Consider the following 23718-nt stretch of genomic DNA (forward strand, 5'->3'; position numbering starts at 1 on the left):
CCGTTGTGCTGCCGCGCCAGAACAGCGGACAGCACAGTGGTGGCGCTGGTGCTACTGCTTCCGCTGTTGTGGTGGAGGGCGTGTCGTGTCTTGGCATTGCCTGCAAGCACAGCCCCTTTGGCAACCGCCTGCCTTTTACAACGCTTGAGCTGGAGCCCACCCCACACGAGGCAAGCCAGCTGGCGGCGTATGTGGGCACAGATGACACGTTTCTGGGTGTTTTGCATGCGTACGCGCTTGTTCAGCACTTGGCGGCAGGTGGGTCTCTCCCGTGCACCACAACCACACCCCTTGTCACGGCACCAAGGACGACGGGCGACCCCTTGCCTCGTCCATCACCACTGCCATCACGTGTCGTGACTATTGATTTGTCATCCACGTCATCGTCGTCGTCGTCTTCTCCACCGGTCGTGCAGCAAGGAAAACCAACGAGCAGCAATCGCGCGCACACCCAACACAGCAAGAGCAAAAGCAAGAACAAGAACACCAGCAGCACTGCAGCCAATACCAACACTAACAAGACCACGACGAACAGCAACACCGCAGTTGATACAAGCCATGGCGACCAAAGCAGCATCAGCACGCCCGGTGACATCACGACAACATACATCAGCGCCAGAGCAGGCCTGCGTGCTGGTGTGCATGGCACCATCGTTGCGACGAGTGGGGAGGAAGTTCGCGAGCGCTTCAGCTCCGTCCTCAAGCACCTGCTGACGCGACTGGCAACAACGGCACACGCACCCACCCAGCTCGACCCACACCCAGCCACCCATCAACACAACAGCAACGGCAGCAGTGACAGCAACAACAACAACAACAACAGCCTCATAGCGGACACTCACCGCCGTGGCCGCAACCGTCACGTTGGCAGCAGCAGCAGCAGCAGCAGCAACAACAGCAACAGCAACAGTGTGTTCACGCCATCACCATCGCCAGCAGCGGGGGTGTTTGCGACTGCGTTTACTGGTAGCGATGCGCTGGATGCACACCTGCACGCCAGCAGCCAGACGCCACAGCAGCAGCACTTGTGCAGGGCTACGCTCGCCCGGTTTGTTGACGCGCTGTGCGGCGTTGTGGAGTGTCTTGCTGCAACCACACCAGAGCTTACGCAGCGGTACGGGGGCGTGCGTGTTGTACGCCAGGCGTCCATGGTGACAGACGGCCACCTCCGCGACGTGGCTGCTGGCGCTGGCATCATTATTACGCTCGACCCGTGCGTTGTGCTGTTTGCCACCAGCAGCCAGAGCAGTGATGCTCGGCAGCAGCACCATCAGCAGCAGCAACAGCAGGCGAATGTGCGGATATGCAACTGCATCTACGACGAAGACGCAGAGGCCTCTGCGCGTTGGACGCTTCGCCCACCCAGCACACAACCACTCACGAATGGTGGTGGTAAAGGTGAAGGTGGTGGTGGTTGTGGTGTTGCTGGTGGGAAGAAGCCCAATGCGCCTGCTCGACAGCACGCTCAGCAACAGACTCGTCAAGACAGCAGCAACAGTGGTCACAAGACCAACGGCACGGCAAACAACACGGCGAACAACACAGCAAACAACAAGGCCAACAACACAGCAAAGGGCAAGGCGAACAACAAGGCAAGCCGAAAGGCAAAGGGGAAGGCAAGACGCAAGGCAACCACCACCACCACCAGCAGCAGCAGCAGCGACAGCAGCATTGCAAGGGGGTTCACGCGCAGCAGGAACGCCAAGGCAGGTGCAGACGACACACCCAGCACCGCAATCACCGTCACAGCTTCCCCTGCAGTCTCCGCATCGCCCAACACACCCTCATCCCTAGCAGCCGCTTCCACTTCATCATCATCGCCACCACCATCAGCATCGTTGTCGATGTTTGCGTTGGTGCGTGCGCTGCCGTGGGTGCCCCCGCATCCCCGCCTGTGCGGCCTTCCAACACGCGATCTCCCATCCCCGGCCACTTGGGTGGACCTGCACAGCGCCCTCCCGCGCCAATCCGCGTTTGATATTGCAACGCGCACAGTGCCGCCACCGCCACTGGCACACCAGCCGACATCAGCAGCACCACTTGCCATTGCACCAGCATCAGCAGCAACAACAACAGCAACGGCAGCAACGGCAGCAACGGCAGCAACGGCAGCAGCAGCAGTAGATGCGGCCATGTCATCGGGCAGTGGAAGCAAGACGCTTCGCTTTGCTGCTGTGCCGAGCACGCCTGGACTGGATGCCACGTTTGCTTCGCAACTGCAGACGTCGCTGTGGTGCATCCCCGAGGCGTTACAGCACGTATTTGACATCAGCAGCAGCGCATTCACGTTCAGCCGCATTCTTCTGTCGCGCATTGCCTTTGGCACCATTGTGTTCACGCCGACGCTTGCCGAAGACGCTGCAGAGGCGCTCGTGGACCTGACGGCTGCTGCAGGCACACACGGCCCGGAGCAACGCACCCACAGCACACCGATGGCTGCAGGCAGCAGCAGCAACGGGCGTGGCAGCACAGTCGGTGAGCAGATGGCATCACACCAGCGGGACCAGCAGCAGGGCAAGGTGTCGTCCTTCGCAGTACCGCCGCCATCGCAACCGCTGTTGCAGGTGATTGTGACGACGCGCAGTGCGCTGCCAAGTTTCACCACCATGTACCCGGACGTGGTGGTGTGCGGGGTATGGTCGGCTTCCACCCTTGCTGCACTCAAGCAGTTTTGCAAGGCGTTTGCCACCATCAACTATGACGCGAATTGCGCTCTGTCATCACAACCACAGCAGCAGCAGCAGCAGCAGCAGCAGTTCGTGGTCAACGAAGCAGCAGCAGCAACAACAACAACAACAACAACAACAACAACAACAACAAGAATGACAGCAGCAACGGCCGTAACAGCAGCAAGCGGTGCCGGCACTGACGACATCAACGATGGCGATGACGAGGTGGTGGTGATTGACGAGAGTGCCACGCAGCGGCTCGCACACGCGCTGGACACTAGCAGCGAGAGCAGCGAGAGCAGCGAGAGCGAGAGTTCTGGGGGCGACCACAGCAGCGATGAAGACTACAATGTGGGTGAGGAGGACACCGGTGATGAGGAGAGTGAATACGAGAGAGGAAGCGAGACAACGAGCGACGAGGACAATGCGAGTGAAGAGGACATTGCTGGTGGGAGGCGCCTGTTTGTTGGGACGCGCGCGTCAAGGCGGACAGCAGAGGTTAACGGAAGTAAGAGAACAAAACACAACCGTAGCACAGGCCGCAGTAAGCGCAGTAATGGCAGAGGAAACGATGAGGACAGCGACAGCAGTAACAGCAGCGATGTTGTGCACGTCAAAGCAGGGGCAGCAAGCAGGGGCAAACGATTGGTGTTCGTCTCCAGCAGCAATGACACTAGTAGCAATGATGGCAGCAGCAGCAGTGGCAGCAGTGATGAAAGTGACAGTGACGGTGACAAGGAGCGGCAGGCAAAGGGTACGGAACCCAGCGGCAACAAGGGCGAAACGACAGCACAGGCAGAGTCAACCGTGAGCCCGTTTGTTGTGATTATGGACGCGGTATGCCTGCGCTTCTTGCGTGCGCGCAGCACCAACGCAACCGGTGCGCGTGGTCATGACGTGGTGCCACTCTCAACGGTTATCGACACCATGCTTCGCACCGCAGACGTAGAGCGGTTTGCGTGCATGGGCGTGACGCGTTGGCACACTGGGTGGGCAGATGCCACTTCCGACACCACCTCCGATACAAGTGGGGTGCTTGAGCCAGCACAGAAATACGCGCACGGGCATGTTTACTCGTTTGTGCTGCTGAACGCAGATGCAACGCGTGATGTGCACTACCGCGTTGAGGATTCTGTGTGGGAGGATGTGCGGTTCAACGAGCGCCTGCATGCGCGCGGGCTGGTTGTCCTCAAGCACCGCCTCCTCTCCGTTGTTGTTCGCCACTCCGTGGCCGACGACCGCGCCAGTGCTGGTGGTGACACTGACGCCAATGCCAGCAGCCACGCCAGCATCTCCACTGGACATACGAGTGCGCCGGTAGCGCGAGGGCGCAGCGCCGTGTTGTCATCGTCAAGAGGACCGGCAGCAGCAGCAGCAGCAGCATTACTACCACCAGCAGCAACAGCGATGCAAGCAGTTACTGGAGCAGCAACGGCGGCACCACTGGGAGGCAGCCAGCCACTCGTGTTCTGTGTGCCAAACCTCTCCATCCTCCATGCTGCTGGCGGGCAGCGTGGCCTGGGTATGCAGGAAGACGACGACTGTGTTGAGACGGCTGCCGTGACAATGAGCGTGACGTTGGCCGAGCTCGGCCTTCACGCTGACGGGCCAGGCGTGAACTACATGCGCATGTGTCGCGCCATTACGCGCAGCCTGCGGGGCGTGCTGGCAGCCAGCGACCCTGCAGCTGCTGGCCTCTTGCACACTGTTGGCATTGCAGAGCCGCTGCTGCTGCTACATCCGAACCCACCACCGCAAGGGCACGTGGTGCACGTGTCTGTGTCTGTGAGTGGATCGCAGCCACCGCCATCGCTTGTGTTTGAGCCAAGATCTCCAGCGCCTGTTGGCTGCATGCTATCGCTGCTCACGGCTGGAGGGCTGATTGCACACGACGCCGTCGTTGTTGTCCCGCCCACCTGGCCACTGGTGCCTGCATGCAATCGCTTCGCCCCCGCCATCACGGCGCCCCCTACCACTCCAAGCAATGGTCGCAACGGCAGCGGCCGCGGCCGGGGCCGGGGTCGACGGAACAACTCCGCAGGCAAGGGTGGATCGCCTGCCTTGAGTATGGTGAGAGCTGCAGTTCAGTTGCACGCACCGGTGCTGTGTGTGAGCAGTGACGAAGCGATGGCAGTGCTGATGGCTCTGAAGCAGCACCCACAGGGCGAGTGTGTGCGCCTTGTGGCTGTGCGCCCTGCCCACCCTGCCACTGAGCTGTCTGCGGCTCTGATCACACCCACGCGATGCCACAGCGCGTTCCTGCCGAGTGTTGGCTGGCACCTGGTAACACCGGCATCACACGCCAGAGAGCTGCAGACAGAGCTCCCACCGTCTTCGTTCACGCAGTCCGAACAGCAAAAGACACCGCGGCAGCTGAGGAGGCAACGACAGAAAGAGAGAAAAATCGCAGACAATCAGCAGCAACAACAGCAACAGAGGCAGGCTGCTGCCCAAGGGAAGGGCACCAAGGCTGGGGAAGCAAGCAAAACAGACATCGCAGCGGCTGCAGTTGTTGCGGCGATGAAGATGGACGGGGGCGCTCCGGAAGCGCTTGGAAAGAAGAAGACGAAGCACACAAAGGCAACACCGAGCAAGAAACAAGCCGAGTCACAGCAGCAGCATCACGAACAACAGCAGCAACAGGAGAAGAAGGAGAAGAAGAAGGAGAAAAACAGGAAGAAACAGCAGCAGGAGGAGGAGGAGGAGAAGAGGAAGAAGGGCAATGGTGTGCAAGAAGTGGCGTCTTCAGCAGCTGCGGCAACCACGACCCCAGAGCCCCTGGCCAAGAAAGCGAAGAAACAGCCATCAAAGCAGCCACAGAGCGCAAAGACAGAGAAGAAGGCAGAGATGAAGGTGGGCAAGGTGGAGCCAGCAAGCAACATAGAAGGTGAGAAGCAAGGCACCACAGTTGCCATGAGGAAGCACACAGCGCAACCGCTGGTCAGAGATATGGCAGAACCGACAGGAGGTACCGAGCAAAAGAAGGGTGTGTTGCTCAAGGCAGCAAGCGCACAGATGAAGCAGCGAAAGGCCAAGGTCAATGCACGTTCCTCCTCCTCCTCCTCCTCCTCCTCCTCGTCGTCGTCGCCCTCTTCTTCATCATCCTCTTCTTCTTCATCATCCCCCTCCTCCTCCTCTTCGTCTTCGTCGTCGTCACCATCATCATCATCACCACCACCACTGCTGCTGCTTGGACCATCGACACCATCACGGGCTGTCAGCACCACAGCCGTTGTACCGCGGCCCAAGCGAGCAATACGAGCCAAGACAGGCACGCAGACGCCACGCACAGCGGCGCTTGCAGCTGTCAAACGGACAGCCCGTATGCTCGCCACAGCGTCAACGTCATCGTCGTCATCATCATCCAGCAGCGACAGCAGCGACAGCAGTGACAGCAGCGACGAGGATGATGAGGATGACGGGAAGGGTGCTGTTCGGGTCAGAGCTGGCACTGCAAGCACAGGCAAGCGGCTTGTGTTTCTGTCCAGCAATGACAACAGCAGCAGTGACAGCAGCAGTGACAGCAGCAGTGACAGCAGCAGTAGTGAAGAAGAGGAGCATCCGGCAAAGAAGACCAAACGGACGCCTGCAAGGCTGAGCACACGCGGTGAGCAGAAGCAAAAACAGTTGACCGGCAGGAACAGTGACAGTCGCAAGGGCGGAAAGGCCGTTTCTGGCAAGGCCCCACCATCAGCGTTGCCACAGAAACAGAGGAATGGGAAGGCGAGCAAGAGTGGGCAGCAGTCGTCCCCTCAGGCGACGAACAGCGCAGCCGGCAAGACACCGCCGCCAGCGAAGAAGAACCAGACGAAGCAGCAGCAGCAAAAGCAGCATCAGCAGCAGCAGTTCAAAAGCAAGGGCAAGGCGGAGAAGGCTGCGCCCAGTGGCGGGGACGCCGTAAAGGGCAAAGCGCAAGGCAGTACGGGCAGCAATACGAACAGCAAGCAGGGCAGGGCAGAGCTGACGAAGAAGGGCAAGCAGAGCAAGAAAGAGGGCGAGAAGACAAAGGCGAAGAAGCAGCAGTCAAAACAGCAGGGAAAGAAGACGAAGAAGAAGAAGAAGAAGAAGAAAGCCCCAGGCAGTGGCTGCGATGATCGTGACAGAAACAACAGCGCCAACAACAATGACAAAGGTGGAGGAAGTGGAAAGAGCACGGGCAAAGAGGCTGGCAGCAAGAGCAAAGAGACAAGCACGAAACAGGCTGCGGCCCAGGCCAGCAGCACCGGCTCCCGGGACAGGACAAACAAGAAGAAGCAGAAGCAGCCACAAGACAAGAAGACGAAGAAGAAGCAACAACAGCCAACGCAGAAGCAGGGCCAAAAGAGCGGCATGAAAGGCGAGGGCGGTGAGGAGAAATGCAGCAAAGCTGTGACAACTCAGAACAACGGTAGACAGCAGAAGCAGCAGAAACCAGAGCAGCGGACGGAAAAGGCTGGCAGCGCGGGTGTTAATGCCACCAACAACGTCTCGTTTGTGATTGAGGCGGCCAATGAGAACCGGCTGGTGGTGACATCTCCAGTACGTGCGACAGGGAAGAGGACGGCCTCGATGCGGGACGCTGCGACCGTCAGCAGCAGCAGCAGTAGCAGCAAGAGCAAGAAGAGCAAGAAGGGCAAGACGAGCAGCAGCGAGAGTTGTAGCAGCAGCAAGAGCAAGAAGAGCAAGAAGGGCAAGAGCAGCAGCGAGAGATGCAGCAGCAGCAGCAGCAGCAAGGGCACGGGCAAGAGCAGCGGTGGGGGCGGCAGTGATGTCGACAATGTACGCAGGAGGACGCTCTCCGCAGGTGCAGAGCCACCATCACCGCCAGAACAGCGGACGACGAAGAGCAAGAAAGGCGAGGAGCGCCAGGAACAGCCGCCGCCGCCGCCACATCTCCAAGGCTCCAATGAGAGCGCAGCAAGTTCTAGCAAGGCCAAGCAAACTGTTGAGCAAGCTGCCCTGCATGGCTCCAGCACGACTGCGGCACGCCGCACGACAGCCCCACCGTCGTCATCGTCGTCCGCTCAGCCCGAGGCGCATCGGCAGCACATCATCACACCCTTCCCATTGCCACCACACCCCTCGCGCCCACTGCAGCAGCAACAGCAGCCACAACCGCAGCAGCACCAGCATCAGCAGCGAGGGCAAGGTCACGTCATGCAGTCCGCAGCGCAGTCACAGTCGAGTGCGCAGGAACGGCCACCACTTCTGCCGCTGCCAGGCACCGTGCCACCCATCTCGCTCGCTGCCAGCAGAGAGGCAGAGCGCTGGTCCACCACAACCGGCATGCGGTGCCGCGTGGGGTTTCCAACACGCGAGGAGGAAGACCGGGGCCACGACGACGGGTATCATAACCGCCGCCGCCGGCACCGTGATCGCCATCATCGCAGCGAGCGGATTGGGCGGCGCGAGTGGTGGGATGGGGAGGAGGTGGAGGAAGAGGAAGGGCCACGGGGAGGAAGGAGGCGAGAGTATCGCATGGGGAGGAGGGACCTTCGGCCTCCGCACCCAATGTCTTCCGTGCAAAGGAGCGGTGATCACAGGCGAAACCCGATGATGCCACCGGCGGCGCCGCCGCCACCACGCCCCCTGAGCAATGGCAAATGGCTACCCCAACCATCCTCAGCCGCACCGTCATCGACGTTGTACCGCCAGCACTCAATGCATCGAGGAGTGGCAGTGGGCCCGCCACCACCGCACTTGCCGCCACCGCCCGCGCTCGCCCAGTCGTCGTCTCTGCATCCGCCCGCGCAGCCGTACCCGCATCACGCGCCATATTCACAACGCACGCCGTTTGGGTCCCACGCGCCACCACTGCGGCACGCCTCAAGTACGCACTGGTCCCATACGCGCGGTGCCGTGCAGCCCACACTGCCGCATCACACCTCGCGCACGCGCCACGACCACAGCCATCATCGTCGCGACCAGCAGCAGCAGCAGCAGCAACAGCAGGCGGATGAGAGGGAGGGCGCATCGTTTGTGCACTTCCAGACACCCCAACGCGTCACAACACACACGGCATCAGGCCGCATGGATGGCGGCGATGGTGATGGCAGTGGTCACTGGGATGAAGAAGGAGGAGGTGGTGGTGAAGGTGGTGATGATGATGCAGATGGGGGCGTGTCGTTGACATCGTCACCGCACATTGCGCCCTCTGCCGCTGGGCCGCGGCGGTCTGTGTACGCAGCCGCGCGGCTTCGATCATCAACCAGGACAACAACAGCAGCAGCAACAATAGCAGCAACAGCAGCAGCAGCAGCAACAACAACAGCTGTGGTGGCAAGCACTGCAGGAGCAGCAAGCGGCTCGTCATCGTCGTCAGCGCCACAGGCGCTGGCACTGGATCGGCACAGCAGCGCAAGCAGCAGCAGCATGGCTGATGGTGGCGATGACCCTGGCGCGGAGGACTATGCACAGTACACGGACAAGCCGGCACGCAGGAGGCGCACAGGGAGGAGGAAACGGTGTCCCGTGTGCAAGGTCAAGAACGCCCCCAACAGTTTGTGAGTATCGTGTGTGTGTGTTGTTTTGTTTGTGTGCGAGTGCGTGTGTGGTTGTGTGTGGTTGTGTGTGTTGTGTGTGTGTGCGAGTGCGTGTGTGGTTGTGTGTGGTTGTGTGTGTGTGTGTGTCGGTGTCACACGTGCTTTGCACCTAGTTCAACCACAGCCTAACGTGTTCTCTGCCCTGCATGCCACTTTGATAGGATTTGTTACGGGTGCCAGGGTGTTGCTCGTGGCGTGTTTCACCGGATGAAGGACAAAAAGCTGATTCCGAAATCACTCAATCGCAAGGCGCTCGCTGGCGGTGTGTACGATTTGCATGTATGCTTGTGTGCGTGTGTGTTTGGTTTTGTGTGTGCGTGTGTGTGTGTGTGCGTGTGTGCGTGCGTGTGTGTTGGTTTTGTGTGTGTGCGTGTGTGTGCGTGTGTGTGTATGGTTTTGTGTGCGTGTGTGTGTGCATGCTTTGCGTGTGGGTGCCGCTGTTCATGTTCGTGTGTCTGTGCACACGTCCATGTGCTGTTCAGCTTGTGCGATCGCTGTCCCCTTGTTTCTCTTTGGTTCACCCCAGATGCTCCCTCTGCTTCTGCTTCTTCTTTCCGTGCAACCGCAACAGCTCTGAAGCAAAACTACAAGGGTCTCAAGCGGTCAAGGAAGCGCTGCACCTTCCACTGCAAGAAGTTTGGTGTGTGAAGATGTGTGTATGTGAACGCTTGTGTGTCTGCATGTGTGTGTGTGTGTGAGTGAAGATGTGTGAACATTTGTCTGCATGTGCGTGTGTGTGCAAAAGCACCGCGCCGGCACGGCTGCACCACACACCTGTGGCGCTTCTCCTCCTCCTTCTAACCGCTACTTACTTGCCAACGCCACAATGCACACACATTCTCAGGGCGAGGCCGTTGCGACGTGTGCACCACGCGCTTCATGATCAACAACTTCTTCGACCACGTTGTCTTGGGTGAGTTTTGAGCGACAATCTAATCGACGTGGCCATGGCATGGTGTGGCATGGTGTGGCATGGGAGGCCACTGCCATCTTTGTGTACCGCCACCCCCCCCCACCCACAACGCACGCACACACACACACCCACACATACACACACACACACACACACACACACACACGCACACACCATCATGACAACACTGGATGATGATGATGCTCCTCAAAGTCCTCCTCCAAGTTACTCACTGACACAACGGTTTTTTGTGTGTTTGTTTGTATTTGTATTTGTATTTCTTCTCCTCCCCATTGCGTAACTGGGAACAGATTACAGCCTGGACTCGGCCAGTGGGTGACATGTTTTCGTTCAGTGCCAGCAAGCAAGCAAGCAGGGAGACCAGCCAGCCAGCCAGGCAAGCAAGCGAGGCACCACCAGAACACAGTGTTGTCATCATTTGGCATCACATGTCGCCTCGCACGTGTTGGAGGGAAATTGCAACTGCTGCGCACGCTGACTCACGTTCGCTTTTCTTCGCGGCGTGTTTTTTCCCTTTGCTCGCTCCAGCTTGTTCCGGGACATGTCTTGCATCATGGGCGGTAGAATTGTGTATATCTTTTAATAATATTCTAAACGACCTTCAAGGACGGGAAGATAGCCTGCCCGATTTTCAAGCAGAGTGGCGTGTGCTGGGGAAGGACGCAAAAGGCACACGCTTACACCCGCTGCAAGGCGCAAAGGCTCAACTGCACCACGCCACACATGCCACTTCCCCCCACCTCACCCACAACTCGCACACAACACCTCCTGACACTCTGGTGCACGCCTCCTGGCTGCCTCCCTCCCTGCTTCCTCCTTCTTCCTCTTTCTTACCCCCCCCCCTCCCCCCTTTGAGGTGTTGGTTCACCTTACACCATCGTGACAACGACAGCGTTTTACCGGTTCCTCCAGCTTTTGTGTTGATTCACAACACCACACACACACACACACACACGTACACATCGCATCTCCACTGTGTGCCACTTTCCATACGTCATCGTCGACTCCAAATGACTGATGCACTCCCACTCATTTTGACGACGAACACCCACTGACTCTCGCTCAGTGCCTTGCTCCTTCTCCTTGCTTTTGACGCGCCGTCATTGGCTTCCTTCCTTTCCAACCAACCAAGCAACAACGCCCATACACACACGTACACACAGCAAAGACAACCCCAACGACATACTCAAACGCATCCACACACCCACACAGAACATGCACACACACGCGCACAACAGCGCGATACGACAGTGCTGCGCGCTTGCCGTGCTGGCACTGGCGCTGTGCAGCTCTTCAGCCCAAACTGCCCACGCACAAGAGTTGCAGTGGCCCACAGTGACGGAGCTGGCGACGGAGGACGCCCGCTTCATCTCAAATGACACGGCATCGGCATGGCGGTTCCACTTTGTGCAGAGCGAGGCCACTTCGCCGGGCATCGCCGACAACCCCGATCGCTTCCACGCCAGGCTGTACCTGCGCTTTCGCAACGAGACAACGCCGCACGGCGCGCTGGAACCGCAACGTCAGGAGCGGCCCAACTTCTTCTGCATCGCCACCGCCACCTCGTACAACGCTCGCTGGGTGCTGCACAACAACGTCACCGGCGTCGTCAGCCTCGCCGGTGGAGTGGACACCTACTTCAACCTGAGCGTGGTGGAGGTTGACACGGCGTTCATGGGCGACAACGCAACAAACGTGTACGTGCTGCAGACGCCAGCTGGTGGCGCGATCCTCGGTGCCACCGCTGCATCGGGACCCTGGTTTGTCTCCGATGTCCAGTGTGGTGTGACCCTGAGTACTGTGCAGTCGTTCCCAGCCGTGGTTTCGGACTGCGACACTCAAGCTGCTGTGGCCGCGAGCGCATGTGGATTCACGCAGCCGCGCCTTCGCGATGTGGCCAGCCCGATGCTGGCCGCGCTCACATTCGAGCCAACCAACTTCAGCACCACGGCGCGCCCGCGCGAGATCACGGCCACGCTCATCGCCCTCGATGACTTCTCTGCCGTCTCCAGCTGCCAGGTTGTCGTGCAGTCTGACACCAACGTGCTCAGCCAGCGAGCCGAGTTCGTCCCGCGTGGCACGGCCACCCTTGCCGACATCACACCGCTCGGCTCGGGCACCTACCTGGACCAGGTTGTCCCCGACGCCGCCGTCGTCACACGGCTGCAGGGCACGTTTGTGTTCCCGCGCTACACCCCCATGGGCACGTGGTCGGTGACCAGCATCTTCTGCGCGGACGTCAATGGGCACACGACGCGCGCCTTCTCGGTGCATCTCGAGCGCATCCAAGAGCTCGCGTCGCCGTTCCAGCCCCAGATCATGCAGCGAGGGGTGGGGGACATGGAGCCACCAAGCCCTGATGCAGGCGCAGGCCCACCGCTCACCCTCGATCCAACCGTGGTGGACACCTTCTACGAGCGACAGCTCATTGATGTGCGCCTGGCAGTGACTGACGACCTGTCTGGCGTTGTTAGCTGCCGGGTAACGTTCACCCCCGACACTGATGACAAAGGCGTCTCGGATAGCCTTGCTGTCGTCCTGGATGAGATTGTGTTTGGCAACACCACAAATGGGGTGCTGTATGGCAGTCTCAATGTCCCCGCCTTCTCTCGCAAGGGCGGGTGGATTGTGTCACGTCTCACGTGCAGGGACGAAGCACAACACTCGCTCATCCTGCAGGACGCCCGCGCGCTCATTGAGCTGACAGAGGGCGGTGCCGGCTTTGAGCAAGATGGTGAGGACGATGTGATCCCGCCCGTCATCCACGCCTTTGCCCTCTCGCGCACCGTCATCGACACCAGGTCTCCTTGCGTGTGCTTGTTGTTGTTTAAGTTGTTGTTGATGTTGTTGTTGTTGTTGTTTAAGTTGTTGTTGATGTTGTTGTTGTTGTTGTTTAAGTTGTTTAAGTTGTTGTTGTTGTTGTTGTTATTGTTGTTGTGCGTGTGCGTGCATGTCTTTGTCTTTGAGCTGGTGATTGTGTGTGTGTATGCGTGTGCGTACGTGTGTACTCGCAACTATGGTGCGTCATGCATCCGGCTCATACCATGCCAATGGCACTCTATCCGTGTCTACTGCCGCCTCCCTCTCCCCATTTGGCAGTGAATCGTCACAAACGATTCGGTTTTCCTTCAATGTCACGGACAACATTGAGGTTGCTTCCTGTTACCTCTCTCTCCGCTTCGAAGAACTTGGCCGCCAATCCCGCGCCGTGAGTCGCTCTTGTTCATTTGTTCGTTTCTTTGTATGTGTGTGTGTGTGTGTGTGTGTGTGTGTTGTGAACGAGTGCGCAACTCTCATCTTCCTCACTCAAAGCTCGTCATCCCCCCGCGACTATTCCAACAACTAATCCAACAACCACCACACCTGCCTTCTCCCCCTTATCCCTTTGATTTAGATGACACTCTACCCGACAGGCGTCCCCGGTGTGGTTGCACAGGACATCGTGTTTGAACGCGGCACGCCATCGGGCTTCTGGTACATCAACCACGGATATTGCTCCGACCTTGCAGGCAACCAGGTAGAAAGTGTGCTCGTGTGTTGTGTGAAGTATGTATGTAGTGTGTAGTGTGTATGTGTCTGTGTGTCAGCTTCATGCCAGCTTCATGTCATTGTCCTTTTGTGTCTTCGTGTTGCCACCATGTCTGCAGACCCTCTTTGCACACTCGAACAATCGCAATCTCGTCCACGACTCATCTCTTCTCTCCTGCTTACACCCATCATCAACGCCACCGCTGTTGCACAGGCGGTGCTGACCACCATGATTATGGACGTCACTTTCCCCGACGGAGCTTTGTACGGGTTCAACCAGACGGGTCGTGGCGACGGCAGCCCACCTGTCATCACAGCCATTCGCCTCTCCCACAACAAGACGTCTCAGGCACAGGGGCAGCCAATCAAACTCGAGGTGCGTGTGCGCGCGCGCGTGTGTGCTTGACTGTGCAACTGTGCGATCGTGCGACGATATTCTTTTGTGAGAAATATGCTTCCACATATCTCACTCATCAACTTGCACCACCATCACCACCGTCCCTCATCGTCGTCGTCATATCAGGTCGTCGTGAGCGACAACACTGCTGTTTCACTGTGTTCGGCTTATTTTGCCTCTGTCGGCACCGGCAAGAGCTTCAGCGTAACCGTCAACACATACACGGGGCCAGCAGAGGTGTGCTCGTGTGGCATGTATGTGTGTGTGTGTATGTGCGTATGTGCGTATGTGCGTGTGATCGTCGCTTGTTGTGCTGTGTGTGTGTGTGGGTGTTGTGTGCCAATGCCCTCGAAGTTGTTCCCCCGCCCCCAACCACTGTGCATTTCATTCCGCTCACACATCTGCTCGACCTTTGCATTTATCGTCTTCGGTTCACCACACACCAGGGTGGCGCGTCTGTGTTTGAAGGCGATGTGATGCTGACGCAGCAAGACCAGATGGGCACATATGCAATCGTGACTGTGCGCTGTGTGGATGTGTTTGGGCTCTACGCGGACCTTTCTGGCGGCGAAACTGTTGCCATCCTCAGCCCACCTGGCGTTGGTATTGAACATGATCTCGTGCAGGACATTGTCATCCCGAGCGTGTGGATGCTTGACACCGTTTGGGACGAGGCCGCCCTCAACGTCACCACCACTTGGACCGTCACCGACGACGTCGCAGGTGTGTGTGTGTGTGTGTGTGTCTGTGTGTGTGTGTGTGTGTCTGTGTGTGTGTCTGTGTCTGTGTGATGTTTATGTGTGCATGCGGTGTGTCTGTGTATGTGCATGTGTGCGTGTCTGTGTGTGTCTGTGTGTGTCGTGTGTTTTCTCAAATGTTGACCACTGTCCTATTCCGAGATTGTACATCCCCTGCAACCCAACTCCCAGCCACTTCCCTCTTCCTCCCCCTCCCCCCTTCCACTCAACCCCCCAACCACCACCATCATCACCCTCCCCCCCCAACCACCATTGGCAGGTGTTGAGCGCTGCTCTGCGGTGTACCAGTCTGCCCTCGTGCCGCAGCAGACGCTTGTAATCGAAGCCACCCTCTCACCGCCTACGACAGACGGCGTGCTGAGCGCCACAGTTCATCTTGAGACATACTTCCCACACGGGCAGTGGACGCTGGTGGAGACCGAGTGCGAGGACGCCGCTGGACGCATGCTTCAGCTGACCCAACCCATCCTTGAAGCCCGTTCGCACTACTCGCGGTCCTTCGTCAAGGCGACGACCGGCGACGTTGCTGCGCCCGTGGTCCTGTCAGCCTCCCTCTCCACCCGCGTCATCGACACGTCCTTGGAGGAGGAGCGCGTCACGCTCACGATGGACGTCAAGGACGACTTTGTTGGTCCAGCGGAGTGTAGGGTCACCTTCACCGCTATTGGACAGGCCAACCCGGTGCGGGGTGTTGCAACCAAGTTTGCCAACCGCGAGGCACCAGCCAACGTGACGACCATCAGTCTCCAGCTGACGTGGCCTCGCAGCAGCGTCGCCGCCGTGTGGAACGCAACCGAGATTCAGTGCTCGGACGAAGTCCTGCCCAACCGTGAGGTCCTCACGCGCGCGTATGACGCAGAGGAGCTGCGGACCGAGTTTCCACAGCTGCAGGTGACGCAAGAGGGCGCGGGGGACGTGCTGCCTCCCTCCATCTTCAGCGTGAGCTTTGAGAACGACACGGTCAACACGGACACGGGCCCACAGACAGTGCTGCTCACCGTGCGCGTCAGCGACGACTTTTCGGGGCCAGACGGGTGTTTTGTGCGGCTTTCACAAGAGAACACCGTCACGCTGGAGCCACCACAGGACATGTTTGTGTACCCGGGCTGCTATGTGCAGGGGTCCACGTACACGCCAAACGAGGTTGTGGAATGCAGCGCGCTGTTCCGACTGCCGCAGTGGTCAGCAGGCGCAAACTTCCGCCTGACAGAGGTGCTTTGCGCAGACAGGTCAGGGCGAACGCGAACCATCGATCGCACCCAACCGCGCGACAAGTGGCCACCCAACCTGGACCAGATTATTCTTGTCCAGGAGGGGCGTGGCGATGCGGAGGCGCCCGTGGTCACCCACCTCCAGCTGACACCCGCACGCATTGACACGACGCTCTCTGCACAAGTTGTTCGTGTGCATCTTGACGTCACTGATGACGGCAGCGGTGTCACCCAGTGCGACGCCACCATCACAGATGTCAACGTAAGCACCATGTTTGTGCGTGCTTGTGTGCGTGTGTGTGTGTGTGTGTGCGTGGATGGGGTTAACGATGAATGCGTGGCGTATATTCGCGTGGTTTATGTGGTTGTATGGTGGTGGACATGAGAGGTCTTGGATTATTGTTGTGTGTGACGGAGTCGTTGTGACAGACAAGTGTGAAAGTGGCTGGCGTGCTTGACGTGTCAGAGTGTGCTTGCATGTTACCCATATTCACCCTTGACCGGCGCTCGCTGTACTTGACGTTTGCTGCCAAAGGGCGAGGACATGGTGCACATTGTCCGACCCACCCTGCCCGTCAGAAACACTTCCATCATCATCCCCTTCACCATCTTCCAGTCATCCCCAAGCGTGAGTTGCCAGCGACATGTGTGTGGGTGTGTGGGTGTGCGTGTGTGTGTGTGTATATATATATATATGTATATGTGTGTGTGTGTGTGTGCGTGCGTGGTTGACATTGATGGATGTACAACGTGTCTAGTCCTTGCAGTGGCGTGCGCACTGCTTTGACCGTCTCATGCCTCTACTACCTCACACAATTGACGTGTTTATTGGTGCGAACATCCCCTCACAAAAAAAAACACACACACACACACGCACGCACGCACGCACACACACACACACACACACACACACACACACACACACACACACACACACACACAATGCTACAGGGTCGGTTGCACTTGTCGCGAGTGCGCTGCCAAGATTTGTCTGGCAAGGAGCGCCTGTATGCAACTGACAGCCTCTCACGTCTTGCACAGGACTCCGGCTCGCCTCTCGTTGTGCGGCAGACCGGCGTAACAGACACGTCGCCACCACAACTCACGCGCATCGTTGTACAGCCCCTGTCACCAGTCCCATCCAATGTTGTCACCGTCACTGTCACGGCGGATGTGAGCGACGACGCAAGCGGTGTTGCCCGCTGCCAGCTCTACTTTGGCTCTTACTCGCAAACAGTTTCACCGCCCATTCTCGTGCGCGACGCAACGCTCAACTTTGTCTTCACGGTTCGTTTGCGTGTGCGTATGTGTTGTGGGTGGCAAACCCTGTCAGGATGGTTGTGCGACCATGATTATAAATGCCTGTGTTTGCTTGTGCACATGTGTTAATGTGTATGTTTCCAACCTGCTTTTTTAACCACCCCCCCCCCAACACACACACACACGCACGCACACACAACACAACCCAGGTGACGCCCGATGAGCTGTCTGGCCTGCGTCTGTCGTTCATGTCGTGCGAGGACGGTGCGGGGCAGAACGCATTCATCTTCAACTTCTTTGGTCTGCCCAACAGCCAGCCCAACCTGATCATCCCCTCCACGTACGACACGACGCCGCCCGCTCTCGCCTCTGTGTCCGCGCTCGGCGGCGCACAGCAGATGGACATTGTCATTACCGACCCCCAACAGCCCGTGCAACTTGTGCTGTTTGCGGACGTGAGCGACGAGACGCAGCAAGGGCTGGAGTGCGACCTACAGTTTTCGCACAGCGAGTCGTTCTCCTTCAGCCAGACGTTTGTGGCATCGCAGCCAGCAGTCACGGGCGCAAACGGTGTCATGGGCACGTTCCTGCAGACGGAGGCACTGCCACAAGGGCTCCTATCCCTCTCGCAAGCAAACTGCCGTGACGCAAGCAGAAACGCCCGCCGCTCCTTCTTCTTCTTCAACGTGAGTAAACATCATTCATCGCTTGGACATTTGTGCATGTGCGTGTGCATGTGAGTGAATGTGTGATTGTCATCCTTTTGCATCCAACGTCCATCTCGCTCGCACCTCTTCTCTCTCACCGCATCTCATCCCCCCTTTCCCCCTTCTCTCTTTCTCTCTCGTCAACTCTCTTCCCCCCCCCCACACTCTGTCCTCCTTCTCTCCTACGTTTCATCACCCAGTCGCCGGTTGTGCTGAATGTGACGAGCCCAATCACGGTCGACTCTGGCCCGCGCTTCCAATCGCTCGTAGTGGACGACGTAATACCACCATCGCCGGCACACGGCGACGTTGTCAGCGTCACCATCACTACCATCCTTGAAAGCGCTCTGCCGCTCACGTCGTGCACGGCGGATGTACACAACTTCCTGCACGGACAGTCGTGGCCGCTCACAGTGGTTTCGGGTCTCAACACGGAGCCAAGCAACGGCGTGCTGCGCATCGGATTTGAGGGCGAGATCCCATCAGCCGTGCAGGGGTACCACTCGTTGGCCTTCCTCACGTGCTTCGACACGGCCAACCGGCGCCTGTACTCGTCTAATGGCCCAACCATCATGAACGTTGCGTCGCCAGGAACCTATGCGCTCGATCACGTGACCCTGGCCGCCACAAACACGACGTCATTTAGCGGCGAGAAGCTTGTGGCCACTGTCCACTTTGAGGCCGCAATCGACTTTACGCCCAATGCCGGGCGGGCGCGCCGTGCCGACAACGACGGTGATGGCGTTGCTGACGAGCTGCAGTTTCACGGATGCGAAGCGCGTGTGTCCACGTCACGCACGACGCCAGGCGACAACTTTCCCCTCACGGTGCAGGGGGTTGCTGTGTCGCATGACATCCAGGCTCGTGATGACAACAGTGGTGTCACGGCGTGGTTCACGCTGGCAGTTGTGGACCTTCCCCTCAGCCCGGAGGCCGATGCCAGCGAAATCTGGTATGTGGAGCGCTTGGAGTGCTGGAACAACGAGACGCGCACAACCCTGTCCATTGTGGAGGTGAACGCGGAAACAGCGCCAGACCGCGTGCAGCTGTCCATCCCGCTCCCAGCTGCGCTGCCCTCGACCATGGAGAGTGACGTTGGTGGCCCCGCCATCAGCGATGTGTCCCTCACCCTGTTTGCCCGGCCGGGCGGCCGCGTGAGCCTGCTCTCATCCAGCACCGTGGTTGACGAGGCCGGCGTGCGCCAGGTGCAGTATGGCCTGCGTTTGACGTCCACATCTGGGGACGCCGTCAAGTCGTATGTGCGCGCTGTGCAGCTGCACAGGGCTGCCACAGTTGGTGCACAGCCCGCCACGGCGAACGATGAGCTGTCGCTGCCGCTGCTGCTGACCCGGGACGAGTTCACCACATTGGGCATTGCCAGCGCCAACCCCAACGACGCGATCGCCACCGTTGAGCTGCACACGGCGTATGCCATCGACTTTCTTGCAACGCCAACGCTGCTCTTCACGGCCAACACGAGCGTGGAGTTGACGGCGGCGCACTTTGCACTGCAGCCAACGCTCAACAGCGCTGCCGCTGGTGCACTGAACAACACCCTCACGACGACCACCACCACCAGCAGCACGGCCGATGCGAATGAGGCCAGCATCCCAGCATCTGTTGCCGCCTTTGGGCAGGGCGCCCACACGATTGTTCCCCGCACGAGCACGCTGCTGCCTGCCAACGCCACTGCACCGACGGCATTTGAGGTGCGCAGCACAGCGGCACTGTATGGGCCCGAGGATACCTTTGCCAGCCGCTTGCAGGCGCACCAGTGCCGCATGCGCGCCATTATCGCCAACATTACCGCCAACAGCGACAGCGGCGCTTTGGACCCCAGCGCCGATCTGAGCGGGCCACGCATTACGCAAGCAGCCATCACACCGGGCTACCTGCTGCTGCACCCAACCAAGCCGGTGGAGGTTCACGTGACGGCCACGGCGGTGGATCTGACGTCCCCCGCGCGCGAGTGCGTGGCTGTGCTTGGCAACGCGGCCGGCAGCGCGAGGGCGACGGTCTCGCTTGACGTGGTTTCGTTTGATGCCACGAGGAAGCAGACGTTCCTGGAGACGACGATAGTCTTCGATGCTGGCACGCTTCCAACCAGCACCGTCACCATTGTTGACTGGTTCTGCGTAGACGCGCTTGGGTTTGTGGCGTGGAAGGACCAGCAATCGACAGGGTTCAAGACGCCACGCATGGTGTCGAGTCTGCCCTATCCATCGGGCATACCGACGCTGCTGTCTGCGCGCGTGCTTGAGAGCTCCGTTGCTGTGAACACCAACATGGCCCCCAGATCCGTGCAGGCGGACGTGTGGATCAACGCGCAGGAGACGGGCACGCACACGTGCCGCGTCGCGCTGTGTGCACCGGGCAGCCCCCCAACAGACGGCAGTGACACCACGGCTCGCATGGCCGTGCCCCAGGCAGCGGTGTGGCTGGAAGGCAGTGACGACGAAGCCAATGGTGGTGATAAGGCGCTGTTTGCCGGTCCCAGCGCCAACTTTGGCACCACGCCAGAGGCCGCGGCACTGGGCCGCTCGGGCGTGCGTCGCGTGCGTGTGTCTGGCACGTTGCCGCGGTACTCGCTGACGGGCGCGTGGGAGGCGTGTCGTGTGGAGTGCACCACACCGCGCGGCACCAGCACCGCGGCCCTGCGTGAAACGGATCTCCAGGCCATCTTTGGAGGATCGAGCCAAATGGAGGGGCACATTGTGAACCAGAACGGGCGCGTGGTGGACCGTGCCTCCCCAACGGTTGAGCGCGTGGATGTGGTGAGCGCACGTGGCGTTACCACACGCCATGCCGGCGCCGGCGTGCTGATGGTTGATGTGCCCGGTGATGAGCTCCAGCTGCGCGTGCGTGCGAGCGACGATCAGAGCGGCGTTGCGCGCGTTGCACTCGTGCTGACGCGGCAGACATGCGAGGTTGGCCACGTGTGCGCGGGCGAGTGTGCGCTGCACAACACACAGCGGCGGATGGTGGAAGGTGCTCTGGTGCCTTCACCGACCAGCAGCGTTGGTGATAGCGGCGCGCTGCAGCTTGAGAACAACGAGGGCGTGGTGGCCTTCAACCTGTCACAGGTGACGCCCGGTGACTGGGAGCTGTCGCACGTGGAAGTGTCGGATGGCCTCGGTCGCTTCACCACGCACACGCTGGCGGCCGTGTTTGGCGATGGCAGCCAGTACACCACGATTGCTGCACGCGTTGTTCTGGGCGAAGTGTCAAGCACAAACACGCCGCTGGCCACTGCAACCACGGACAGCACGACGGACAGCGCGAGTGCGCAGGTGAGCACGACGCCTGTGGGTGCAACGACCGGCAGCAACAACAACAACGACGAGGGTGGGTTCCCCATCGTGATCATCGCTGCAGCAGCTGGCGGTGCTGTTGTGGTCATTGTTGTTGTTGTCGTTATTGTCGTTGTCCGCAAGAAGCGCCGTCGCCAGAAGGAGAGCCGCCCCCGCCCAGCGCCATTCGAATCGGTGCGTGAATGCCTGCATGTGTGTGTATGTATGTGTGTATGTGTGCTTGCATGTGTGAGTACTTGCATGTGTGTGTGCATGCGTGCATGCTTGCATGTGTGAGTACTTGCATATGTGTGTGTGAATGCTTGCGAGCGTGTTGCACTTCAACGCATGTAGCAACACGTGCAAGGAATTGCTCCCTTTACGGCTCTTACGCTTCATCACTTGCTCCAATCTGTGTTGTCGCCGCTGTCAGGCCTCGCGCGTGCGTGCTGCATCGATGAGCATTCGCAAGCAGAGCATCGACCGCAACGTCGGAATGGGATTGCGCGACTTGTCAAAGCTCCGAACGTGCGTGGCCTTGTTGTGTGGAATGGTGTGTGTGCATGCGTGTATGTGTGTGCGTGTGCGCGCGTGTGTGTGCATGCGTGTGTGATGGTACGATGTTGGTGGCATTCAATCAAAACAAACGCATGTGTGTGCTTGTGTAATTTCATCCATCTATTTCTTCTCACGCTGTTGTTGACACCTTCTCTTCGCCTTTCCTCCTCTTTTTTTTTCTGTTGTTTTGTTTCACACAGGCGCGGATCAACGGAACAAATCTCTGTGCAGCAGCCTTACGACGACGGGTGCGTTGCCCCGCTTTCTGTTTGCATTTGTATGTGTGTGTGTTTGTTCGATGGATGCTGCCAAATTTTTACACACACGCACATATGTGTAGCGTGACACACGTAAGCGCCCGCACACGCATACACACACACACACACATACACACACACACATACACACACACACACACACATGCAAGTTGCCGCTCACGTGCCCCCCCCGCACACACACACACACACACACACACACACACACACACACACACACACACACACACACACACACACACACACCATCTTGAATGCGTGCGCAGGTATCTGAATGTGAAGGGAGCCGATGAGGGTGGTGATGGCGATGATGACTGGAAGAAAGAGGACGTTGATCTGGCGGAAACCACGTTTGAGTTCCTGCCCTCCTCCCGCGACAGGCCTTACATGGAGCCAACGGTGCGTGCAGCAGAGCCTGCCGTGTATGCCAGGGCCGACAGCGAGGCGAACCGCTACAGCGACGTGGACTTCACGCAGCAGCCAGGTGTGCAGAGTGGTGGTCGCACGTATCTAGAGCCCGTTGTGCCCACCGTCAACCCAACATACTCGCAGCCGCGCGTTGCCGATGCCAGCTCTGGCGGGCGCACGTATCTTGAGCCGGTGGTGCCGGGCGACAACGGTGGCGACACGTACGCGAGTGCGACATACGCAAACGCCAGCCTTTCTGGAAGCGCATATGTTGAGACGGCCACGCGCAACCGGTACGAGACGGCCGGCCTCTACTCGCGGCCGCGGACGGAGGGCGGTGTGAGCATTCCACAGGCGTCCGACGCCACCACGCCATATGCGGAGCTTGGTGCGGACCACGTGCCGTACCAGACCAACGCTGACATCACTAACGAGATGAAGAGCCTGTTGATCCGGCAGGGGTACATCCCGGCCGATGAGGAAGGGGAGGAGGGCGACGACTATGACTACGCGCGCCCAACACACGCCATCCCCGGGCAGATGGAGGAGGTGTACCAGACCCCGGACACGGGCCCAGTCTACGCTGAGGCCATGCCTGGCGCGGCAACATACTCAGAAGTCCCACGCCCAGGTGCAACGGCCCAGCAGCAGCAGCAGCAGGGGCTGGTGCCACCTGGTGCCGGGTTGCACGTGCCACGGCGTCGCACGGCACAGGCGGTGCAGAACAAGGTGTACGAATCCATGACGGAGGAGGAAACCGAAGAAGATGATGGCGACAAGGTGGACTTTGTCTAACGTGGTGTGCACGTGTGTTGTGACGATGACGGTGATGTGCTGTGTATGATGTGTGTCGTGAGCATTTTGTGATGAGTTGTGCATGCTGCGTCTCGTCTCTGGACAGCATCGTTGTGACCATGGTTTGGTGTGGCGTTGTGGGGTTGTTCCAACAGTTACGTACGTACGTGTGTGTGTGTGTCTGTGTGTCTGTGTGTCTGTGTGTGCTGGGGCGGTTGTTTCTGATGCAAAAGGGACGCTTTGGACGACCCCCAAATATGATGATGGTACAAGAAGTGCTTTTGTTCTTTTAGCAGTTGTAGTCGTAGTTGCAGTAACTGGTGCAGTAAACAATTGTGACTGTGGCGGCTGGGAAACCAAGGGTGCAAAGGGCTAAGTGGGGTGTTACAGTTTCGTAGGTGGAGGGA

At 59.0% G+C, this 23718-nt stretch overlaps 2 protein-coding genes across 2 annotated transcripts in view; both read left to right on the plus strand.

The window, feature by feature from the left end:
• PTSG_08573 (uncharacterized protein) overlaps window positions 1-10596 on the plus strand; it is a 13163-nt gene extending 2567 nt beyond the window's left edge. The window contains exons 3-7 of the mRNA XM_004990308.1: window positions 1-9151; window positions 9352-9452; window positions 9762-9830; window positions 10035-10103; window positions 10415-10596. The exon at window positions 1-9151 is cut by the window's left edge and continues 2059 nt beyond it. Coding sequence (XP_004990365.1) covers window positions 1-9151; window positions 9352-9452; window positions 9762-9830; window positions 10035-10103; window positions 10415-10443 — 9419 coding nt within the window. The 3' untranslated portion in view covers window positions 10444-10596. The remainder of the gene's footprint in view (window positions 9152-9351; window positions 9453-9761; window positions 9831-10034; window positions 10104-10414) is intronic.
• Window positions 10597-10944: 348 nt separating this feature from the next.
• PTSG_08574 (uncharacterized protein) lies at window positions 10945-23655 on the plus strand. The gene is made up of 14 exons (XM_004990309.1): window positions 10945-12925; window positions 13224-13332; window positions 13519-13641; window positions 13867-14028; window positions 14176-14286; window positions 14496-14772; window positions 15067-16280; window positions 16554-16646; window positions 16970-17305; window positions 17488-17964; window positions 18186-21470; window positions 21709-21803; window positions 22034-22081; window positions 22375-23655. Exons 1-14 carry the CDS (start codon window positions 11340-11342, stop codon window positions 23309-23311), a joined length of 8853 nt encoding a protein of 2950 aa, XP_004990366.1. The 5' UTR covers window positions 10945-11339; the 3' UTR covers window positions 23312-23655.
• The last annotated feature ends 63 nt before the right edge of the window (window positions 23656-23718 follow it).

This window comes from Salpingoeca rosetta (genome assembly GCF_000188695.1).
Source record: "Salpingoeca rosetta unplaced genomic scaffold supercont1.24, whole genome shotgun sequence".
NCBI lineage: Eukaryota > Choanoflagellata > Craspedida > Salpingoecidae > Salpingoeca > Salpingoeca rosetta.

Coding starts and splice junctions, on each gene's coding strand:
- PTSG_08574 (XM_004990309.1), top strand. CDS start 11,340: ATGCACACACACGCGCACAACAGCGCGATACGACAGTGCTGCGCGCTT. Junction 14,287..14,495: donor CATACACGGGGCCAGCAGAG/GTGTGCTCGTGT, acceptor ACCACACACCAG/GGTGGCGCGTCTGTGTTTGA. Junction 16,281..16,553: donor CCACCATCACAGATGTCAAC/GTAAGCACCATG, acceptor TTGCTGCCAAAG/GGCGAGGACATGGTGCACAT.